The 20,013-nt window shown below is 34.2% G+C and overlaps 1 protein-coding gene across 3 annotated transcripts; it reads right to left on the bottom strand.

Moving 5' to 3' along the window:
- Positions 1–3,953: 3,953 nt before the first annotated feature.
- On the bottom strand, positions 3,954–19,263 carry BPIFC (BPI fold containing family C). 3 transcript variants are annotated; one of them, XM_026695402.2, is made up of 16 exons: positions 19,141–19,263; positions 17,834–17,966; positions 17,412–17,523; positions 17,008–17,136; positions 16,645–16,800; positions 15,556–15,619; positions 15,356–15,416; positions 13,861–13,952; positions 12,301–12,474; positions 11,090–11,143; positions 10,256–10,426; positions 8,921–8,988; positions 7,490–7,532; positions 6,354–6,417; positions 5,607–5,683; positions 3,954–4,177 (listed from the first exon to the last, which is right to left on the bottom strand). In XM_026695402.2, the coding sequence occupies exons 2-16, from the start codon at positions 17,934–17,936 to the stop codon at positions 4,136–4,138; spliced, it is 1,410 nt and encodes a 469-aa protein (XP_026551187.1). In that variant the 5' UTR covers positions 17,937–17,966; positions 19,141–19,263; the 3' UTR covers positions 3,954–4,135. The 3 variants fall into 3 exon arrangements, with proteins under 3 accessions (XP_026551187.1, XP_026551194.1, XP_087791765.1); XM_026695409.2 differs by having other exon boundaries at positions 12,319–12,474; XM_087935639.1 differs by lacking the exon at positions 8,921–8,988.
- Positions 19,264–20,013: the final 750 nt, after the last annotated feature.

Raw genomic sequence — 20,013 nt, 5'->3', positions numbered from 1 at the left:
GAGTATTTTCTCATTGAATAGTTTATGAGAAACTGGCTCTTTATTTAGAATTAATGAGCAGAAGTGGTGATCCAGCTCATTGAATTTAATCAGGACTTGCTACACAATAGCACTTTTTTTGGCCAGCTGCTGCTGCAAGCTAATTTTGTCTCATTCAATTTAGGCCAGCTAAGAATTTTGGTTTCTTTCTGTTCCTGAAAGACACCCTACTAAGTACTTCCCTTAGAATCAGAGCTCCCCCCCCCATCAACTAACCATCTGATTAATCACCAAATCAATGGGTTTCTATTACCTTAGTTTTGCTAGGATGAATCTCAGTGACCACAGGATGAATCGTGTCTGTCTCATAAGCAAGCACCTTTATTTATAACCCAGCTGTGACAAACTCATGCAATAAACATAATCTGTAAGAAATCTTTTGTTCAAGCAAACATTAACTATACCTTATGATATACACACAATAGATCTAGTCAAGATATCCCTTAAAAAGATAAAAGATTACTCCTGTATTTCCATCTTCATAGATTTCTGGGCTGTTGCCATTGCTGAATGGTTTTGTCAGACTGTTTCATATCTTTTTGATGGTTTATGACTCCTTGGACAAATAAAACTGCTGATAAATGATTCCTAAAGGGAACCAAAAGTTTAAGTACTGTGGAATGAAATTCTGATATATAATAATTTTTATGCATAATTATTTTCCTTATTAAAGCAACAGCCTCATTATTATATTGGTCACAATATAAAAGGCTCCAGAGTTAAAAAAATAATAATAATTTTAAGTTCTACCTGTTTGTCTCAATAAACTGCCAACAGATTTGGTCTCCAAAACAGCAAATATTGCAGATAACATTGTTTGTGAGATTAGAATAAAGACAAAATCTTAATATGCTTTATGGTTGCAGAATTTAGCCTTATGGGATCAAGGTTGTTGTTTTGCTAGAATTCTTATGTTGATGACTGTAGCTAGGTTTAAATAGTAGCCAAAAGGCATAGAATTAAGAAAGGGAACACTTTTGGAAATATGCTCAGTTGTGTTTCAAAGAGTACTGTTTAGTTCTTTTCCTATAAACATTTATTCTTGGTGCCTCTCATTATCCATTCTACATTTCAACATTCTCATTTTTGATAGAGAGAGAATATTTATTCATCCTAAAGAAACAATTTAATGAACTATTTAAAAGATATCTAGATTATTTGATACAATGAGAGAGTTGTCAATTAGAGTGAACACTGTATTTGCTTGCATTGTGACAAATGGAATGTTTTGATTTTATTGTACGTATATAAATTTATTTAATAAAGTATTTTTTTAAAAAAAAGATATCTAGATTTTCCCAAGATATATTGTATTTTTTGTCTACCTCTAGATCTTATAAAGAATGACGAACTAGGAATTTAAATTTGCAAAGGGAAATCTCAGTATAGAAGGTCAGGAACTCTGGGGGTTTGATAAAAGCCAATGAATTACACTTCCTTGACCTGGTAATGTTTATGGAGACTTTAGTCTAATAGAGCTTGAGGGTCTCGTAGTGAGGAAGGGTGAATTGCTTTATAGAAAAGGCTAGCTTGATGATGATGTATAACTCCCAAGATCTGAGTATTGATTAGACTATTGATAACTGAGGTCATGTTTCAAATGTTGGATATTTTTCCAAAGTTGTATGTTTGGTATATAATTCTGAAACAAAAACAAAATAAAGAAAAAAGTTATTTCTAAAATATGGCAGTTTTGTGGGGTCATATTTAGAATACTGCATCTATTTGGTAAATATGCCAGGACCCTCAAATATGTTCTGGATTTCTTGGTCTATATCAGGGCTGTCAAAATCCTGACCCACAGGCTGGATGCATCATGCGCTGGCCATGCCCACGCCTGGTTTTGTGGAGGGGAAAAAAGTCCCGATACTTTATGTGATGCTGCCATGATGCCGTGAGTTTGACACCCCTGGTCTATATAGTTTGATTTGTCCAAGAGGGCTTTACTCATACAGAACATTTTGAAAGTTTGCAAATCTTTGGTTCTCTAAACCTTTAAACTTTGATTCTCCATTTCTTTCTTCTGTCTGAATGGTACTGAGATTAGAAAAGAAGACACTTGGGTAATTCATTAATCTTAAATGTAGTTTTGGCCACTATGCTGGGTAGCTGGGTAGAGAAATTAGTAGTTTCATGTTTTATAAAGGATTCAGTGATACCCCTGATTAGAGGTAATATCTTCCAATATCATTTGCAGAAGAACAATAGTGGAAGGAGGTTATGTCGTCATCCCAAAGTTATTCTGGTGTGTTTTGGGGTCAGTTCAAGGTGATGGTTATTCTGTATGAAGCCGCTCATGGTGTAGGACTGGGTTATTTGTGGGTCTTAGCTATCTCCAATTATTTCTGCTTGTCCTGCAGAAAGGAACATGGAAATATCCTTGAAGAAAATATGTGGCAATCACTTGAAAAACATGAGATTCTTTAATACTGGCTGAGACTTTTAACTTTTTATACAACAACAGTGGTAGGGTAATCACAGAATCTGGGTGTCTTAAGTACTGAAGGGAAACTGCCAATTGTAGGTCATGGCCTAAACCTTTGCTTAAATTTTGGAGATGGACTCAATTGCAGGGTTACATGTATGTGAAATAGCAGGAGGTCACTGTTAGTCAGAGATGTTCTTTCATTTGGGTGAGTTGGGCCTGGTTTTACCTTTTTTAAACAATGGTTAAGTGAATTACTACAATTAATGAATCACAGTCATTAAGCAAATTCCCCCTTTGACTTTGCTTGTTAGAAGCTGGCTGTGAAAGTCACAAATAGTGCTCACATGACCCTATGACTATCATAAATGAGCCCTGGTGGCACAATGGTTAGAATGAAGTATTGCAGGTGACTTCTGCTGACTGCCAGCTGCCTGCAGTTTGGCAGTTGGATCCAGTGGTGGTATTCTACTGGTTTGGCCTGGTTCTACCGAACTGGTAGAGGCGATGAGCAGTGGAGATCAAGCTGGTTCTCTCTGTCACTCTGCTGTTGGGCCCACCTGCCCATCTGGGGACCCATACTCACCTTTATCCTCTGCTTTTGAAGCACAGCTGCTTTGCTTTGTGACTGGGAGAGTGCAGGCTTGCAAGAGGTGACTTGGAATGCCTCTGCACCTGTGCAAACATTTCTGCGCCTGCACAAAGTGTGCGTTTAGCGTGTGCGCGCATGCAAAGTGTGTCCACATGCACAAAACGCGCCCACCAAGCCATGCCCACTGAACCAGTGGTAAAACTTTTTGAATCCCACCACTGGTTGGATCCTGGCCATCTCAAGGTTGACTCAGCCTTCCATCCTTCCAAGATCGGTAAAATAAGGACCCAAATTGTTGGGGGCAATATGCTGACTCTGTAAACTGCTTAGAGTGGTTGGTAAAGCTCTGTGAAACAGTATATAAGTCTAAGTGCTATTCCTACAAATACATGCCAGTCGACCAGTATCCAAATTTTGATTCCATGACTGTGGGGATAAGTGATGGTTATAAATGCAAGGATCAATGCCATTGTAACTTCAACTACTTGCTAAACGAATGGTTGTAATTTGAAGGTTATCTGTACATCCATCAAATGACAGTGACAAGGCTTAAAACATCTATTTAAAAAGTCCGTCCATTTAAGCAATAAAGAATATGTTGCTCAACATTGTTCTTATTTAATCATATATTTGATAATCCTGCATGCTGATAGGTCACGAGAAGCATAAAAATGATCAGCTCCATGATGTCTTTTCACAAGTTAGACACTATGAAAGTGCCTTTTTCTTGGCCCAAAGAAATATTTACACATTTGCCTCCTTTCTTAAAATAAATACTTTAATTCCAAAACACAGAGGTTGCATGCACTATGCCTAAGAGAGACAATTAGAAAATACTAACAGATTATTTCACAAACAGTAATATCAAACAAACTTTTGAGATTTTGAAATGCGATGTGGTTATACCAACGAATTATTTATTCACAGCATTTGAAAATTGATAGATGGTCTATGTTTTGTTTTTTGCACTTATTTCAAGTGATGAGTCATGGGTTTCTTAAAAATCATCTAGAGAAAACTGCTTACAGAGTGCTAAGTGTTCCACAGTAATTCTTCCAGTTGATGAAACATCTGATTTCTTAATATTTGTAATGTAGGTCAGTGGAAATCAGTATATATCCCTGGGAAGTTAAAAACAGAAAGAAATAATTTATCATCTCCAGTTACATTTAAATAGTATCATTGTTTGGTTTTCACTTTGCACTGATTGTATTCCACATTGCTGGCTGTATTTTGCAACATTTTATTATCACGTTTTCATTGTTATCATTGTTTTCTTGTGGATTTGTGAGTACCAATTTTAACTTCCCTCTATTTTGCTGAGAGGACTTTAGTTATTAGGCAGTCTAAAATATTGTTTAAAATATGAAATCTGTAGACCTAAATTTCATATATTGTATAATTTAAGATTCTGGGACATTCTGAAACAGAGTGGGTTTATGAGACAACGGATTAATTATTTTAAATTAAATCAATTTTTAGGACACTTCACTGTTAACTTGAAGGTTGCTATTTTTCATCAAGAAAACTTTAGGCAGAAAGCCTAACTGAAAGAGCTAAATGAGATGTCTAATTCTGTCCTTTTAAATTAAATTAGAGATTGTGGTTTCCTTTACAGCTGCTAATTAACATAGCAGTGCTGAACTAGTTGTATTATAACTAACTTGGAATGGTTACTGAGATTATTTTCTTTATATTCAAAGGGTTTTGCTTCTCAAAGCAGTCTAATCATGCTCCATGTTCCCTGCTAAAAATTCCAAGTCCACTCAGACCCTCATTTTAAGGGTCTCATCATACTGAGTGACCATGTACCAAAGTCACATCAGGTCATACTGCCTCCACAGTGACAGAGAATTAGGTACAATTCATACAATCAAATTAACATGCAGAAAATGAAGATGCTGCACAAATATTATGGGATGTAGAAGCACATCAGTCTAATAAGCCCCCCAGCTTATAATTATACCCATGTTTATCTACTAATGCTAGTTTTAGAGCCAATGTCTGATTATTTCACTAAAATCAAGGCAAGTTGTAGTTTGTTGTTATTTGCATTGGGGCGAAGTTCTGAATATCCCCAAACATATCTTCTCAATAACTTAAAGCAGGGGTGGGATTCTACAGGTTCTGTCCAGCTCTGTAGAACTGGTAGCTCTGAAGAGCAGCAGACATAGAACCGGTTCTATGTCTGCTGATGTTTTTGCCCACCCGCCCACCTGGGCTCTTACCTGACCTTTATTTCCTGATTATTTCAACTTCAGCTGCCGTGTGAGGCACAGCTGCAGTTAAAAAAGCAGGAAAAAATGGCTTTTTGAAAGGCTGCTTCTCTGCACACAGCATGCTGATGATGATTTACAGGCGCGCGCCGGCAGCGTGCAGGAAAGCACATTGTAAATCACTGAACCTTGTAAATGACCGAACTGGTAGTTAACCCTGTCGGATCCCACCCCTGACTTAAACTTATGAGTTTCATCATCAACGACACCATCATTTTGCATTTAAAATAGAGGGAAGCAAAGAGGATGTTCTGCAAAGAAAACTGGATTCTACCTTGTTAACTTCAGTGACAGCTTCAGACAAAAAAAGTTTGGCCATTGTGGGTAATTGTAATCCTCTCTTCAGTGCAGCTTAAGGTAACAAACAACAAAAAAGTCATTAAAAGAAAAATACACAATAAACAAATCAATATGGATGCTTTTTAGTAACACAAGCTCTAGAGAATTTGATGGTGGCTTTCTAGGAACAAATAATAATTATACAGCAGCATAGTGTAATTAAGGTATAGACTACAACATGGAATGCCGAAGTTCAAAGCAACTCTTAGCCATCAGAACCAGTCATTTCCTCTCAGCCTAATGTACCCCACAGAGTGATTGTGGGGAAAACAAGAGAAGGAGCTGGGTTATAGGATTACACAAAATACGGGTAGGATATAAATCTAACACCTGTCTCCATAAGTTTCTGAAAAAAAGGTTGGATATAAATCTAACAAATAAGTAAATGTAGATTCTGATCATATTGATATTTATTGCTTAGATATCACACTATATTTATTATTCTCAAGGCTTAATTGCATGTCATTTAATTGCTGATGTTTATGTTTTTAAGCATGATTTTAGGTTCAGTTACTTTTTTGTTCTTGTTCTTAAGGAGTAACAAAGCCTCAATTGATGGCAGTTTCTGCTATTTGTAGCATGTCTTTCTATAAGATCTAGGATCTTGGTAATCCTTAAGGAAATATTTGTTTACTTAAATGACGACCCAAGAACTTCTGAAGAAAGTTTTCATAATTCTTACCAGCGATTGGTGGAATTACTGTATTTTGTAAGGAGTAAGATAAGAAGTTCTTCAAACGTTGGACCTATATAATAAAAAGCTATATTTAACAGCACTACACTCAGAAAATGGACACATGTTTAGGCAAAGTCTGACTTTGATTAGTTTGCTTCATTTAAGTTTTCCTCTGAGTTGACTCTATTTTTAAATTTTGTCTAGTCATATCTCAACCAGCATTATTTTACAAATACTCAAGATTCCCAATTCTGACTATTTCCCACCTGATAAACTTACTTCTACAAAAGTATATACTTCCTATTGACCAGAAAACCAATCAGTCAGCCCACTTGATTAATATAAAATCTAATCAAAGCCCTCTCTTTTTGTCCCTGGTAATTCCTCTTGCTCCTAGTATTTATCCACATTCAATCTGAAAATAATGGAGAATTTCTTGGTGATATGAACAATTAATCAGTGGAACAGCTTGCCTTCTGGAGTTGTGGCTGCTCCATTGTTGGAATTTTCACAAAAAGATGTGGACAATCATTTAACCTGGATAATATAAAACTCCTCCCTTGGCCACACAGTTGGACTAGAAGACTAGAATGGACTCCAAGCCTTATGATTTTATGGCTATCTAGTTATGAATTGCTGTGGAGTCAAGAGCAAATATATTGAGTTGCATTTTATTATAACAATATATACAAAGAGGTAAAAAAAAATCTAAGTATAAGAATTTATTTTTATGACTATCCTCCTTTCTACTCTTATCCTTTATTCTCCTTTGATTTTGTTTTCAATAAACCTGTGTTTAAATTATAGATTTAGAGTAATAAAGCGGGGTGAATTTCTTTTCTGTTTAAATGATCACTTTGTATATGTCTTGATTGCTTGGAAATGTTGTATAGCTGTGTCTGTATAGCTCAGAGGACATAAATAGAAATAGGTCAGATTGCTCCTTCGTTCACACAAACTAGGAGAAAACTCTAATTCCTGCTTTTAACTGCTTGGTCAATCTCAGAATTAAAACTCACTGCCTTGTATTTTCACAACAAGAAGCATTCTAATACATATTTCTATTATTATTATTATTATTATTATTATTATTATTATTATTATTATTATTATTATTATTATTATTATTATTTTGCATTTACCTGGAAAGAGCCAATGCTTGAATAAGTCAGAGACAGATATAATCTAAAAAAAACATAGGAATGGGATAATTTGGTATTTGTAAGTATTTGTAAGGCACCCATTCTAACACAGAAATCCAAATTAAAACGAGCTCACCAGCAAACATCTACCCAGGTTTTGCTTGAACATATCTGGTGAAGGCCAAAAATCTCCCTAGATAAGTCACAGCTGGAAGAGTAATCAACTTCCTTTATCACAAGATGTAGCGATATTACTAGTACTGATTAGTGTACTGTAAGATAGTATTCATAATGCAATTCATTATCTTCAGCACAAAGACTAGGTAAAGGTTCCCATCGCACATACGTGCTAGTTGTTTCTGGCTCTAGGGGACGGTGCTCATCTCCATTACAAAGCCGAAGAGTCAGCGCTGTCCGAAGACGTCTCCGTGATCATGTGGCCAGCATGACTAAAAACTGAAGGCGCACGGAACGGTGTTACCTTCCCACCAAAATGGTCCCTATGTTTCTACTTGCATTTTTACATGCTTTTGAACTGCTAGGTTGGCAGAAGCTGGGACAAATAATGGGACGCTAGGAATTCGAACCGCCGAATTGCCACCTTTCTGATCGACAAGATCAGTGTCTTAGCCACTGAGCCACCACATCCCTTACACACTAAGACTAGTGTATCACTAAATAAAAGGTATTTCAGAAAATGAGTAGGAAGGATCTTCTTAGGTGCATGTCCCGCTTGTGCTTATCAAGATCCACCTGCTCGGCTACTCTGGAAACAGAATGATATAAAATCTGTTCTTAATGTACTCAGAACAACACAGGTTCAAGGCACTCCATGGAAAATGTCCTTATGGCACAGAATACTTAAGGAGCATTCCTGTAATGTTTGAGTATTTACAAATAGACAACTAGAGCACAGGGAACAGAGAGGGAACTACGAACAAGAAAAAAAGTTTCAATGTTGGAAAAATGGGCAGAGAACCAGTAATTCATCAATGCATTGATGAAAGTTGTTTCTAGCTATTTATAGACGGGTTGGAAAAAGTTATTAAAATGTCCCTGAAAAAGAATGTATTTGTTATAATAAACTTATCTCTATGTACCAAGAAGTCTCTGGGCTGGTTTGCATATGTGTGTGTGTGTGTGTGTGTGCGTGTGCGTGTGTGTGTGTGTGTGTGTGTGTGTGTGTGTGTGATTAATACCTTGCTTTTCAATCCGTTCATTCATTTTTCCCATGAAAATCAATGCCAGACTTCCCTCTTTTAGCATTTAGCCCATTACTATTATATTCATAAAACCTGTCTGCTGTAAAAATCAAATCTACCATGTTTCTTTTTTACATTGGGTAAATGATAGCAATGGCAATCCCAAGCAAGAAACTTAGAAAGTAATTATTATTTTCAATTGTAATCATGGGCTGAGTTTCTTGATTACCTCTGAAACTGCAGTAAGACAATTAGCTTTTGCTTAGCTATTACTGCATTGGCTTTCAAACCTATAGACTACAAAGAGAGAGAAAAAAGTATTAATAGATGGACAAAATAGCATTTGAGTTTATTTGGGCTAAAACTAGAGTGTTCTATTTATATATTCAAAATAAAAGTTCTTTATTGTTGTTCCTGATCTTTTATTAAACAGGGGAGAAATTTTCATGATCTACTTCATCAACATCTCCTTTTTCCAAATTGTTTTTAATAGGTAACTTAAGTACTTTGTAACCTGAGATGGTGCCTGAATATCTTTGTTTCCCTATTCATTTCTCACCATTTTCTTTTTCTGTGGTCCATCAAATATATTGTAAAGCTGGGGAACAGGCTGATCTATTTGCTATTAATCTTATGTAAAAGCTCTAGGTGTTTCTTTAGATAAAGAGCAAAGTTAAGTTACTACAGTTTTTTTAAAAAATGACCTCTCATTTGCTTAAGAGAATACTAGGTGGACAGAACATTTAAAGGGTTGTGAGTAACTTCATTAATTTCAATTCTTAAACAGACTACACCAATTAAAAATGTGAATGCCAGCATTTTTTGAATAATGAGTGTGGACATAATGGCGTGTATATTAAAAACCCTGTTAAGGAGTCATTTAATTCACCTACATGACAATCTTTTATATGGTTCAGTGAATGATGTAGTTCTTCTACCCAGGCCAAGGACAACACTGTCCTAACTAACAAATCAAAGACAGACTAATAACAACAAAGAATACTCCATAGTTCCATTATCTATGACAATTATATCAAAGAAGCAAGCTCATAAACCTGTAGTTTGCTTCAAAAACAAATATTGCTTCCTTTGTAAAAGAGAGTACTAAAGGAGGAATTCAAATAGTCAACCCTAAAATAGCACCAACAGATTAGCATTATTAGAGTTGGCCTTTTACAATATAAAATTAGAAAACATCCTGGATGGGATTTCCCGGAGAAGTATGGAGAACTGAAGACTGCTCAGTGAAATTGGAGCCAACAAATCTGATTGACAAATACAAGGCAGTAGTAAGTCTGGATATGGAGAAAACATTTTAAAACAAGGAAACAGCATAAAAACAAAAATAAAAACTGAATGCCAGAAATGACAAAAATGGATGGGAATCAAGAAAACAAGAGCTTTAATCACTTTTGCCAATGGCTGAGCACATTACATCAAATTATTACATAGCTGTGATTTTCATTGGCTGGCTCTTGATCATCTCTATATTAAGTGGCAGGGAAGAAATTAGTTTTATTCAACCAATTACTTTTATATATTGTAATATTCTATAATTACTTACTGCATTCATGGCAAAGATGGGCTTAATCATTGAGTTTGACAGAAGAGCTGATACTACTACAAAACAAGGAATCTCTATAGTGAAACTGTTATTTTGCAACCTTAAAACTGGAGCTGCAGTGACCATTAATTTCATTCTCACTGGATGTGATTTGGTATAATGCTGCATAACCTGCATAAAGAAAAAAGTCGTCATAATTATTTAGCCCCAAATCTACATTGCTATGTATCTTTATTCTAAAACAACATGTGTATGTGAGTTTATAATCCCACTGTCCAGTGAGATTTATGTTCTGATAAATTTGTTTAGAATTGTTAAGTGCAGTTATTTCAAAGCTGGAATAAGCAATATGAGGAGTAATAAAATTCTTATATTTTTATATATTACTTACACATTATATGCATGTTGTCATTCAGAATTTACAAAATTTCTATGCCTCACATCTGCTCCTGCCATAATATGGTGAGAGCAACTAATTTATAGAATAGCTACAAAACTGGAAAAACAAAGAACCAGATCTCATATTTGTTCACGTGGGTTGAGATTCTGCTCCTAGTGGAAATGGATTGATATTTTTCCTTCATTATTCAGTCAAATCATTAATTTCCCTGCACAAGGAAATGGACAAATATCAACATGAATTGCCTGCTATCACATGTCCTTTGATCCTTTCTCAAACACATTTTCTGCATGCTGACAAGGACAATCTTTCCTAAAATCACATTTTATCAAAAGTAAATACTGCAAAACTTTTGGAAAACAATCAATACTTATCCAACATTCATGTATATAAAACCCACAAATATTTAGATTTTTAAAATAGCTCATGCTTACTTGAGGAATGACTCTGCTTAAGGTATCTGTGGTTAAATTAAAGTATGAAGAATGCTGCAAAGTGAAAGAAATATATGAGTTCCCTACTCATCTTTTAAATGAAGGACTACTTAAACCCCTTCCCTTGATTCCCATCATGGAGTGTTTTGTGTAAAGGAGCAGAAATTTTTATGTCTCTCTCCACGTATTTTTTTTCAAATTTATATCCTACCTTTCCTTTGGAAATTTAAGAAGATCTAATAGTGCTTTCCACTCCCATCCCACCCCCAATAATTCTGTGAAATAGGCTAGGTCAAGAAAGAAGGGCTTAAGTCATCCAGTGAGCAGTGAGAATGCTGCTTCTTTGTTGAAATGGAATGAGTGACTGGATGGATGAGGAAAGTGCAAACCTGACTTTGTATTGTACTGTGTTGCCCCTTTTATAAAAGGTATCTTGAACCTAGGGAGTAGGAACCAAATAATATACAAAAATTAGGATGAGACTATTGCTTCTTAGTCATCTATTAACTTGGTTTGACATGAAAATTATTCGGTGTTAAGAACATAACAGGGATTTGGAATATAGATTATTGTTTTCCTCATTGCTGCTGTTCACAGTCCTTCAAGTACGTACAAGGCTGCAAAAATCCAGCTGACTGCTGCATAGCAAAAAAGTTTAGTTGTTAAAAGCTGACACTGACATGATGGCACATAATCAATCAATTACCCAACAATGAAGATGTTCAAGTTTGAAAAACCCACCAAGATTCTTTCTACAAATAAAAATATCAATATGAACACAAGTTTAAATTATAGATATTTGCAGCTTTTTTAATATTCAAATCAGCTGCTTTCGATATGAGTCATGGTGGCGCAGTGGTTAGAGTGCAGTACTGCAGGCTATTTCTGCTGACTGCCGGCTGCCTGAAATTTGGTAGTTCAAATCTCACCAGGCTCAAGGTTGACTCAGCCTTCCATCCTTCCATGGTGGGTAAAATGAGGACCCAAATTGGTGGGGGCAATATGCTGATCCTGTAAATGCTGTAAAGCACTGTAAAGTGGTATATAAGTCTAAGTGCTATTGCTATTTGCTTGAGTTAGTCTGCATTGGTCTGATCAAATATATGAACACATGCATTTTTTCAAGATAACTTAGGACTTTTCATAAGTTCAGGCTCATTTACAAAATATGTAACACTACTAATAATGCTGTTGATACTATTGATAATTACCTCTTCAGAAAAAGTTACCTTCGACACTCTAGTAGTGTAATAAGTTAAGGTAATAGAGTTTAGTAAAGATTCAGAAATTCCACTGAAGAGCATATAGTTGTTCTTTTCAGGAAGAGTGAAGGGAGCTGCCACAAAGGGAGACTCTGTATGATTACTTGAAAAATACACAGAAACCTGAAAAATATATTTGTAGAAGTTTATTTGTAGAACAAAACAGGTATTCCACTACCACTTAATGGAATATCAGTCATTGATTTCAATGAGCTTCATTTAGAAGTGTACCTCCTTCACTGAAAAAAATGTCTGTGACTGCTCATGCATTTCTTTACCATTCCAGATAAAGGTCTCCCACTAGTGAGTGAAGTGATTTTGATTGAAAAATACAACTCCGAAGATCTAACTCCATTTATGCAGATACATATTTTTATAATGAACTCACAGCGACAAAGGGGATGGCCATTAAAAAAATCAATTTTGCCCCTTATTGGCCTCCATTTCTGATATTTGAAAGAAATGCTCCCATTCACTTCATTGAATGTTTTCCACTTAATCTCATGCAACTTTGGATAAGAAGTGCAGCACAGAGTTCAAGCTGATCCACAGTGTTTTGCCAGCATTTAGGACAGGGTCAAAACCTACAGCAGTAATTTAATTTAGAAATACAATATACTTTATGCATCAAGTATTACACTTATTATTGATGGAACATCGCTTATGGACTTTTGGCTGAAAAAATAGCCCTATGGTTTATGGATTTGATGTTTAGAAAGTGTAACTTATAGATAAAGGAGATCTTGATATAATCTTAGACTGAGAGAAGGTAAAATATAAATGCATTTATAACTGCAGTCAAAATGATTATAAGCCCTTTTTCTTTTTACTTTTATTTCTTATTCATTATTCTTTATTTTCTTTGTTTCTTTTGTAATATTTGTACAGTGTTGTTTTTATCTTGTTAAAAATTTTCAATTAAAAAGAAAGACAATATTTGCAAGTGCTGAATGAACAGTTACAATATCTTGTTTAGCTCCAAGTTTTGACTTATTTCACTTGACTTTCAGATTTTTCAAATTTTCTATTCCCATTCTGTGCTTCGCCTATAATTACCATCATCCCTCATGCATGGCTGGGTGTTATGGAATTTGTAATTGCACATACTAAAATGGTCGAGGAAAGCAGATTTAAGTCCAATTTTAACTGAGTTTTGTTTTCGTTATTAATTTGTGTCCCATCCCAATGAGGGATGCGGTAGATTGCTTGCATTTATGAAAAAAAATCTAAGAATTAAACAAGTCAGCTAAAATAAAATAAATATAAAATGCATAAATGAATGAAATCTAATTATTATATTTCCTAGAAATGGATGAACATTTTGAATCAGAGAATCTGACAGTTTTATCAATTTAATGGCCTAATGACAACATATAATTATATTTATAAGTTTAATAAATTTATAAAATAAACAATGTTTTAGGTTTTTGAAGATCTCTAGATGATTGCTAAAGCAAAAATAGCCTATTAAACTACAATTTCAGACAGTATAACAACCAACAGGATTACCTTAAAATCCAGATCTACATAGGATTTAAAGACTTCAGGAGGTGTAATAAGTGAATATTTTACTTGGATAAAGGGATTAATCTGGAATACACCTGCAAAGTTATTGAAAAAGGAAAATTGAGACCTCTCAACCTCTCTCTTCCTTGAATTCTCAGATATTCTCCCCTTCACAAATCCTATAAGGTAGGGCAGAGCTCTAAAGCAATGACTATCTCAAAGTCATCCAGTAAACCTCACAGATTTCAAGAATTTTCCTTTCTAAATCCAACAATCTTGCCATTAATCTTACAGACTAGCTAATCAAGTAAAGTGTTTTGAAACAACTAGTACACAAGGCTTGAAGCAGATTAAAATGTTGGAGCATGGCAAGTGACATCATGTTTACTCGTGAGCAATGCCTATTGCACGTTAGGCACAGATAATATTGATAGGCACAGATAATATTGAAATTAACAGATATCCTGATAACACTTGCATTTTAGCTTCATAGGAAAAAATAAGGTTGTATTCTTTGTTTATCTTTCCTAGTCCACGTCCCGAAGATGAGCAGATTGGCCATAGCTGTAAGGAATGAAAACTGCCACGAAATACTTTGATAAAAGATGCAAGATACTAGAAAGAGATTACAAGTCTCTGGTCAGTATTTGCTAGTATTCTTGGTTAGTTAGCTATGCCATTGTAGAAAACAATGTGTCATTTATCCAGCCTACTTTTTGTAATAACCTAAGCAAGATGCAGCTCCCCACAGAAGAAACAGCAATAATGTAAATACATAAATGAAACAATCAACAATATAAATGAAATAAATCAAACATTCTCCGTACTGACTTTAGCACATTTAATATTGTACTTTCATTGCAACAAACCAAATCTAAATTTGCATTTGGGTTTTCTTTACTCTAAGGTAAAATGGTGATAGAATTTCCTTATAGTGATAGTACTAGATGCTATAAGAGCAGTTTGAAAACTACAGAGATGTAACCGGAAAGGGTGAGCAAAGGGACCCTCATGCAATAGGAAGAAATAGGCCCTCTGTTTATTAATACTGAAATATATTTCCAGTAATATCACACAGAGATTTTCAGTCAATAGCTGTCTTTCCAACTGTTGTTTTCATGAGGTCTTTCATGTACAAATTGAGAAAAGGTAAGCTAGAAATATGAAATTGTTTTTGGAAAGGAAATCCTTAATTGACAGAAACATATAATTAAAAAAAAATCACTGAGTATATGGATTATAAATATAATTCCAGACTTTTGAAAAACTATCATTTTATAATGAGTACAGAAGGTGATGCTTTTAAAGGGACCCTTCCCTTAACTCAGTGTAAGTATCCATATAAATAGTATTTATCAATACAAATAGTATCAGAACGGCTTTCAATTTCAACTTCACAATTCTTAGATTTTAAAGATTTTGCACATTGCTCAAATGTTGTTAATTTACAATACAGTAAGTCCATCAGCAAAATATAGATAGTTTGTCACAGACTTACCTTTTAGTTCTTTAAGTACTTTGGTTTCCTTTTGGATTCTTAATATAACATTTAGGCAGAGCTGTGAAAAAAATATATACATAGGTAAGATTTTTGATTTTTGTCAAGAGTAGGAAAGAGTCGACTAAGAAAAAGAATGTATTCCTCTTTGGAGGCAAATTTATAATCCACTCAAATTTTCCTCAGGAAGTCAAACTTACTTGGCTTTCTAATCTTGTACGTATAATCTTTTCCAAATGTTGAACAAAACCATTATAATACCACCTGGAGATTTAAAAAAAACAGAATGCACGTTAATTCCTTTATAATTTAATTTGTTAGATAATAGAAATATGCAGACATATGCAACATTGAAAATTAACTGGTATGAAGTTTAATAATTAATTAAAATATTACTTCATGGCATGTTACTTTTGGGAGACGTTTTAAAATGATTGCATTCTCCATTTGGTTTCCACATGTGAAACACAATATGAAAAACTGAACTATTTATCTGAAGAAGAAATTTTATAAATCCCATTTAATTTGTTGGGGAATAGTTCACAACAGACAAATTTATGTGTAATTTGTGTAAATGACTGGATGTTTCATATATTTTTAACCTAAACATTACAGCTGCTGGGGGTTTGCAGGGGTTTGGGAGAGCCCCCAGGTAAGATTTGGTGCAGTTCAGAGAACTCCCAAATCCCACTCCGGGCTGGCCCTGCCCACCTCTCCCCTCCTGTCCCAGGAGTCCCCATGTGGCCCGTTTTGGATGCAGGTAAGTGCAGGGTATGGGTGGAGGCTTGGGGAGGGCAAAAAATGAGCCTTCCAGAAGTTCAGGAAGCTGTAAATGGGCCCGTTTCTGGCTTCCAGAGGGCATCCAAGCCTGGGGAGTCCATTTTTGCCTCCTGGAGGCTCGAGAAAAGCCCCCGAAGCCTGGGGAGTGCAAAAACTGCCGTGGTACAGGAGGCCAACTAGGCCACGCCTCCCATGGCCACGCCCACCCAGCAACAAGGCAGAGAATTCTTTGCTAAAATTTTTGAAACCAACCCCTGTACATACCTCTATATGTTTATTAGGGAGACTTGAATAAAACCTGAGTTTATCAGACTTAAATGTTTATTAGGCTTTGTATACAACAGATCAAATTCTGCTACAATTTATAATTTACATAATTTGCAACATTATACAAATAATAAAATTCAGACAATCAAGCACTGTTCAAAATAGCAAAAATTCATTAAAAACAGACCTCCATTAGTTCCTTATAATTAAATATCATTAAATAATATATTTCTTGAATTTACCTTCCTTCACTATTAAGCTGCACTTCAATATTACCCATGCTCAATTGGCAGTTTTGAACAGACACCAGCAAATCTCCTCTGTTATTTTGTGCCACAATCATATTTGTTGTAATAGATAGTTCAAAAATGGATATATCAACTTCTCCCTGATAGTCACTACAAAGTGAAAAATAAGAAGACATAGCAATAGTTAAACTCAATTATCTCATTTGGTTTAAAAAGTATTTTTGTGTTTTAGTTCCTTGTTTAATTTCTAATTTAAATATTATTGTATGAAAGCAGCTAATCTAATGCTTAGCTTTAATTATTTTCAATTATCATGTGACAGAATAAATAGCTATAGATTTACAAAATTGCACTTACATCAGCCAGTTGTTCAAGGTCCAGTGTGTAGTAACTGTCACAGAAATATTTTTAATTAATAGTCTAATACCATTCCCAGGTATCAGGACCACAGAAGAATTATATATTGAAATAGATGTGATTTGAATCCTATAAAGAGAGACATACTTCACATATCATATTGCAAGTGAAATGAAGCTTAATCTATGTAATGTAAAACAGGGCATGTTTACTCAGAATAAAGTTTTTTAACGTAGCTTGTGAAATTAAAAGAATAACTGTAATATAAAATATGCATTTATAGAAAAAATGGTAAACAGCACAGTTATACTGAAATAAACAAATACATTTTATATCAAGAAACTATATTGTCACAAAATTCAGAAACTAAAGATAACATGTACATGGCACAGCTAGGCAAATACCTTGATACTGTGTAGTCAATGATGCCAAAAAAGTATTTCTCAGTGCCGCTCTCATTTGGAAATATTCTTGTCCTTAGCTCTTGTTCAAAGAGCTTCATTCCAATTTCTTTTGCTAAAAGGAATACATGGGCTTCAGATCTTTTTTATATCAATGAATGGGAACGTTTATTGTATTTCATTTTCAGATAGTTAGGATGGACTTGTGCAGATATGCAGTCTAATTTCTACTTTACAGATATGAGATTCCTTAAGCATATTTACAAACAGCATTTTAGGCAGGTGTATGCTGCAGGCTCAAATTATTTCAGTTCTCTGAGGTGACCATTGCAATTGCTATGACACTTTGAGGAAATCCATAGTATTATATAAAAGTTTTGAAGTATATTGAAATACAGTTGCAAAATAAACATAAATCAACTTACCATAATTCAATCCCCTTTGTGTAATTCTTATTCTGACTTCAGGGTTAGCCTCAAGTTGAAAAAGAAATAAACTTAAAAGAACGAAAACCCACCAGAATCTCATCTTCCTTATTTACCTTTTGTTGAATATTACCTGTTAAAATATATTGTAAGCTTAGTTATTAAACTTCTGTGTTGCCCCATCTCACCAAGGTGACTCTAAGTTATAGTTGATATTTGCAAGAATTCTAAACAAAGCCTGATTTGCGAAAATTGAAATTGGACTATTGTTTCAATGGCAATTCTATTGCTTCAAATCTATTTGTTCTTACAGTGTAAGGAAATCTTCATTAAACTCATCCTTCTGAATAAAAATATTTCTCTCAGTTTTCTGGTACTTATAATATTTTACACAAATGAAATGATATCCATCTATCAAATACTATCTGATATATTAATGAAATGCATGAATAATAAGTTACCAGAAAAAATGCTTACCAGTGATTATTTAAATATGGTTTAGTAAAACCAGTTTTCTGGGTTTGCAACATATTGAACTAACCTTGGCTGGTTTCACCCAACACCGTAAGTCAAAATATGGAAGATTAGTTGCTGGTTTAATATACAGCTCTAAATAGTAATGGATTTCTGTCCTATACATACATATGGTGGAGTATGTTTCATTGAGTAAAGCGAGGGCTAACATTTGACAGTCCAAAGCTACAAAATTGTCCACCACGTCCAAAGGTTAGTTGAACTACATATAAACTATTAACTGCTTATAAAAGATCTATACAACTGAATGGAAAATTATCTCCCATTCTTATGTTTCATGAAATATTATTTTCATAATCCTAATTCCAACTTCAAGTTTGTTTACAGTACAATTTAAGGCACAGTTAGCGAATAACCATTAAACATTTAGATCTAAAATTATTAGAAACATTTTACATGATATTTCAAAAATTCCATGATGGGTTTATCTTACACAATTTGCCATATATTTAACAGCTGTAACGTTTTCATCTGTATATTTTTGAAAATACCTTCATTGTAATATCTTTGTAGAAAAAGCATAGAATTCTATAGACATCATATTAATTTCAATACATAGATGCAGGCTTAGTTTTGAAATAAAAGAGATGCTTTATCATGATTATTCCTGATTTCAACCGGTCTCTTTGAATGGAATTAAAGTCTGGTTGCAACACCTTGATGCAAAACAAATTAAGATCAGAAAAATAAACCCAGGGAATGCATGTAGGATTAAAATCAAGGTACAGGATAATTGTAATACTCTTTCAAAAGAAAGATTTTCTAATCCTTACCTCTAAAGACTCCCAGTGTTCTAAATGTCAGAAGCAGGAATATAAAAAATAATTTATGGAGCAAGTATTCTTTTCTGAGCATGATACTGCAAAATGTGAGCACTATAAGTAGAAGCAAACACTTTATTCATTTTTTAAAAAATGTTGGCCTGACTACTTTTGTTTGTGTATGTGGTTTCATTGTTTGTGGTACAGGATGCACAATACAGAATCCTGGAACGGTTAGTTAGAAATGAGGACATGCCAGCTAACTGAACTGAAACTCTGTCCAAAGCAACTGGTCATAAATGCTGAAGCTTAAAAACTTCAAGAAGCCTTGTCTAACCTCCAATGTTTCCGATCCTTGAAGGCCTTCTTAGCTTTGCACCAGGTTATTTATATCTATTTTATTTAATTTTTAATTTAGCCACCTAAAGTCACACTTTTTAAATAATAATTTTAACGCAGTTTAAAAACACAAAGAGAAAGAATACAAATGAAGAGAAATATAAAAAAAACCCTGAAAATTATAGAAAAAGTGGGGAAGGGAAAAGGAAGGAAAAATAAATAAAATGAAAACAAAGAAAAAAATTAGAAATTAGTTCCCCTTTCATCAAGACATGTGCAAACATTTTCAATAACTTAATACCCTTCTCTAATATTTCAACCAAAAACCTCTTTATCCCAAATCTCAACTTTTACCTGCTAGCAAATAAAACCTCATCATTTAGTTATTCAGTAAAAGTCCATTAGAAGCTACCAGAAAGAACACATCAGAATTTTTAATATTTAATCCCTTCAAATGATGTCATACAAATTAATTTATCATTTTTTCATCTTCTTTCAATTTCACTTACTCAGCCAAAGTTAAAATGTATATGATTCTTTTTTTAA

This window comes from Pseudonaja textilis, chromosome 5 (genome assembly GCF_049901715.1).
Source record: "Pseudonaja textilis isolate UNSWEBS1 chromosome 5, rPseTex1.2, whole genome shotgun sequence".
NCBI classification, from domain to species: domain Eukaryota; kingdom Metazoa; phylum Chordata; class Lepidosauria; order Squamata; family Elapidae; genus Pseudonaja; species Pseudonaja textilis.
The sequence above is the reverse complement of the archived record's forward strand: the minus strand, read 5'-3'. Positions and strand labels throughout refer to the sequence as shown.

Excerpts from the sequence above, each read along its gene's own strand:
- BPIFC (XM_026695402.2), bottom strand. The coding sequence starts at position 17,936 with ATGAGATTCTGGTGGGTTTTCGTTCTTTTAAGTTTATTTCTTTTTCAA. Across the intron at positions 17,137-17,411 it reads ATTGACTACACAGTATCAAG|GATTCAAATCACATCTATTT; the intron begins GTATTTGCCTAG and ends CTCTCTTTATAG. Across the intron at positions 4,178-5,606 it reads CTGTCACTGAAGTTAACAAG|GGATATATACTGATTTCCAC; the intron begins GTAGAATCCAGT and ends TTAACTTCCCAG.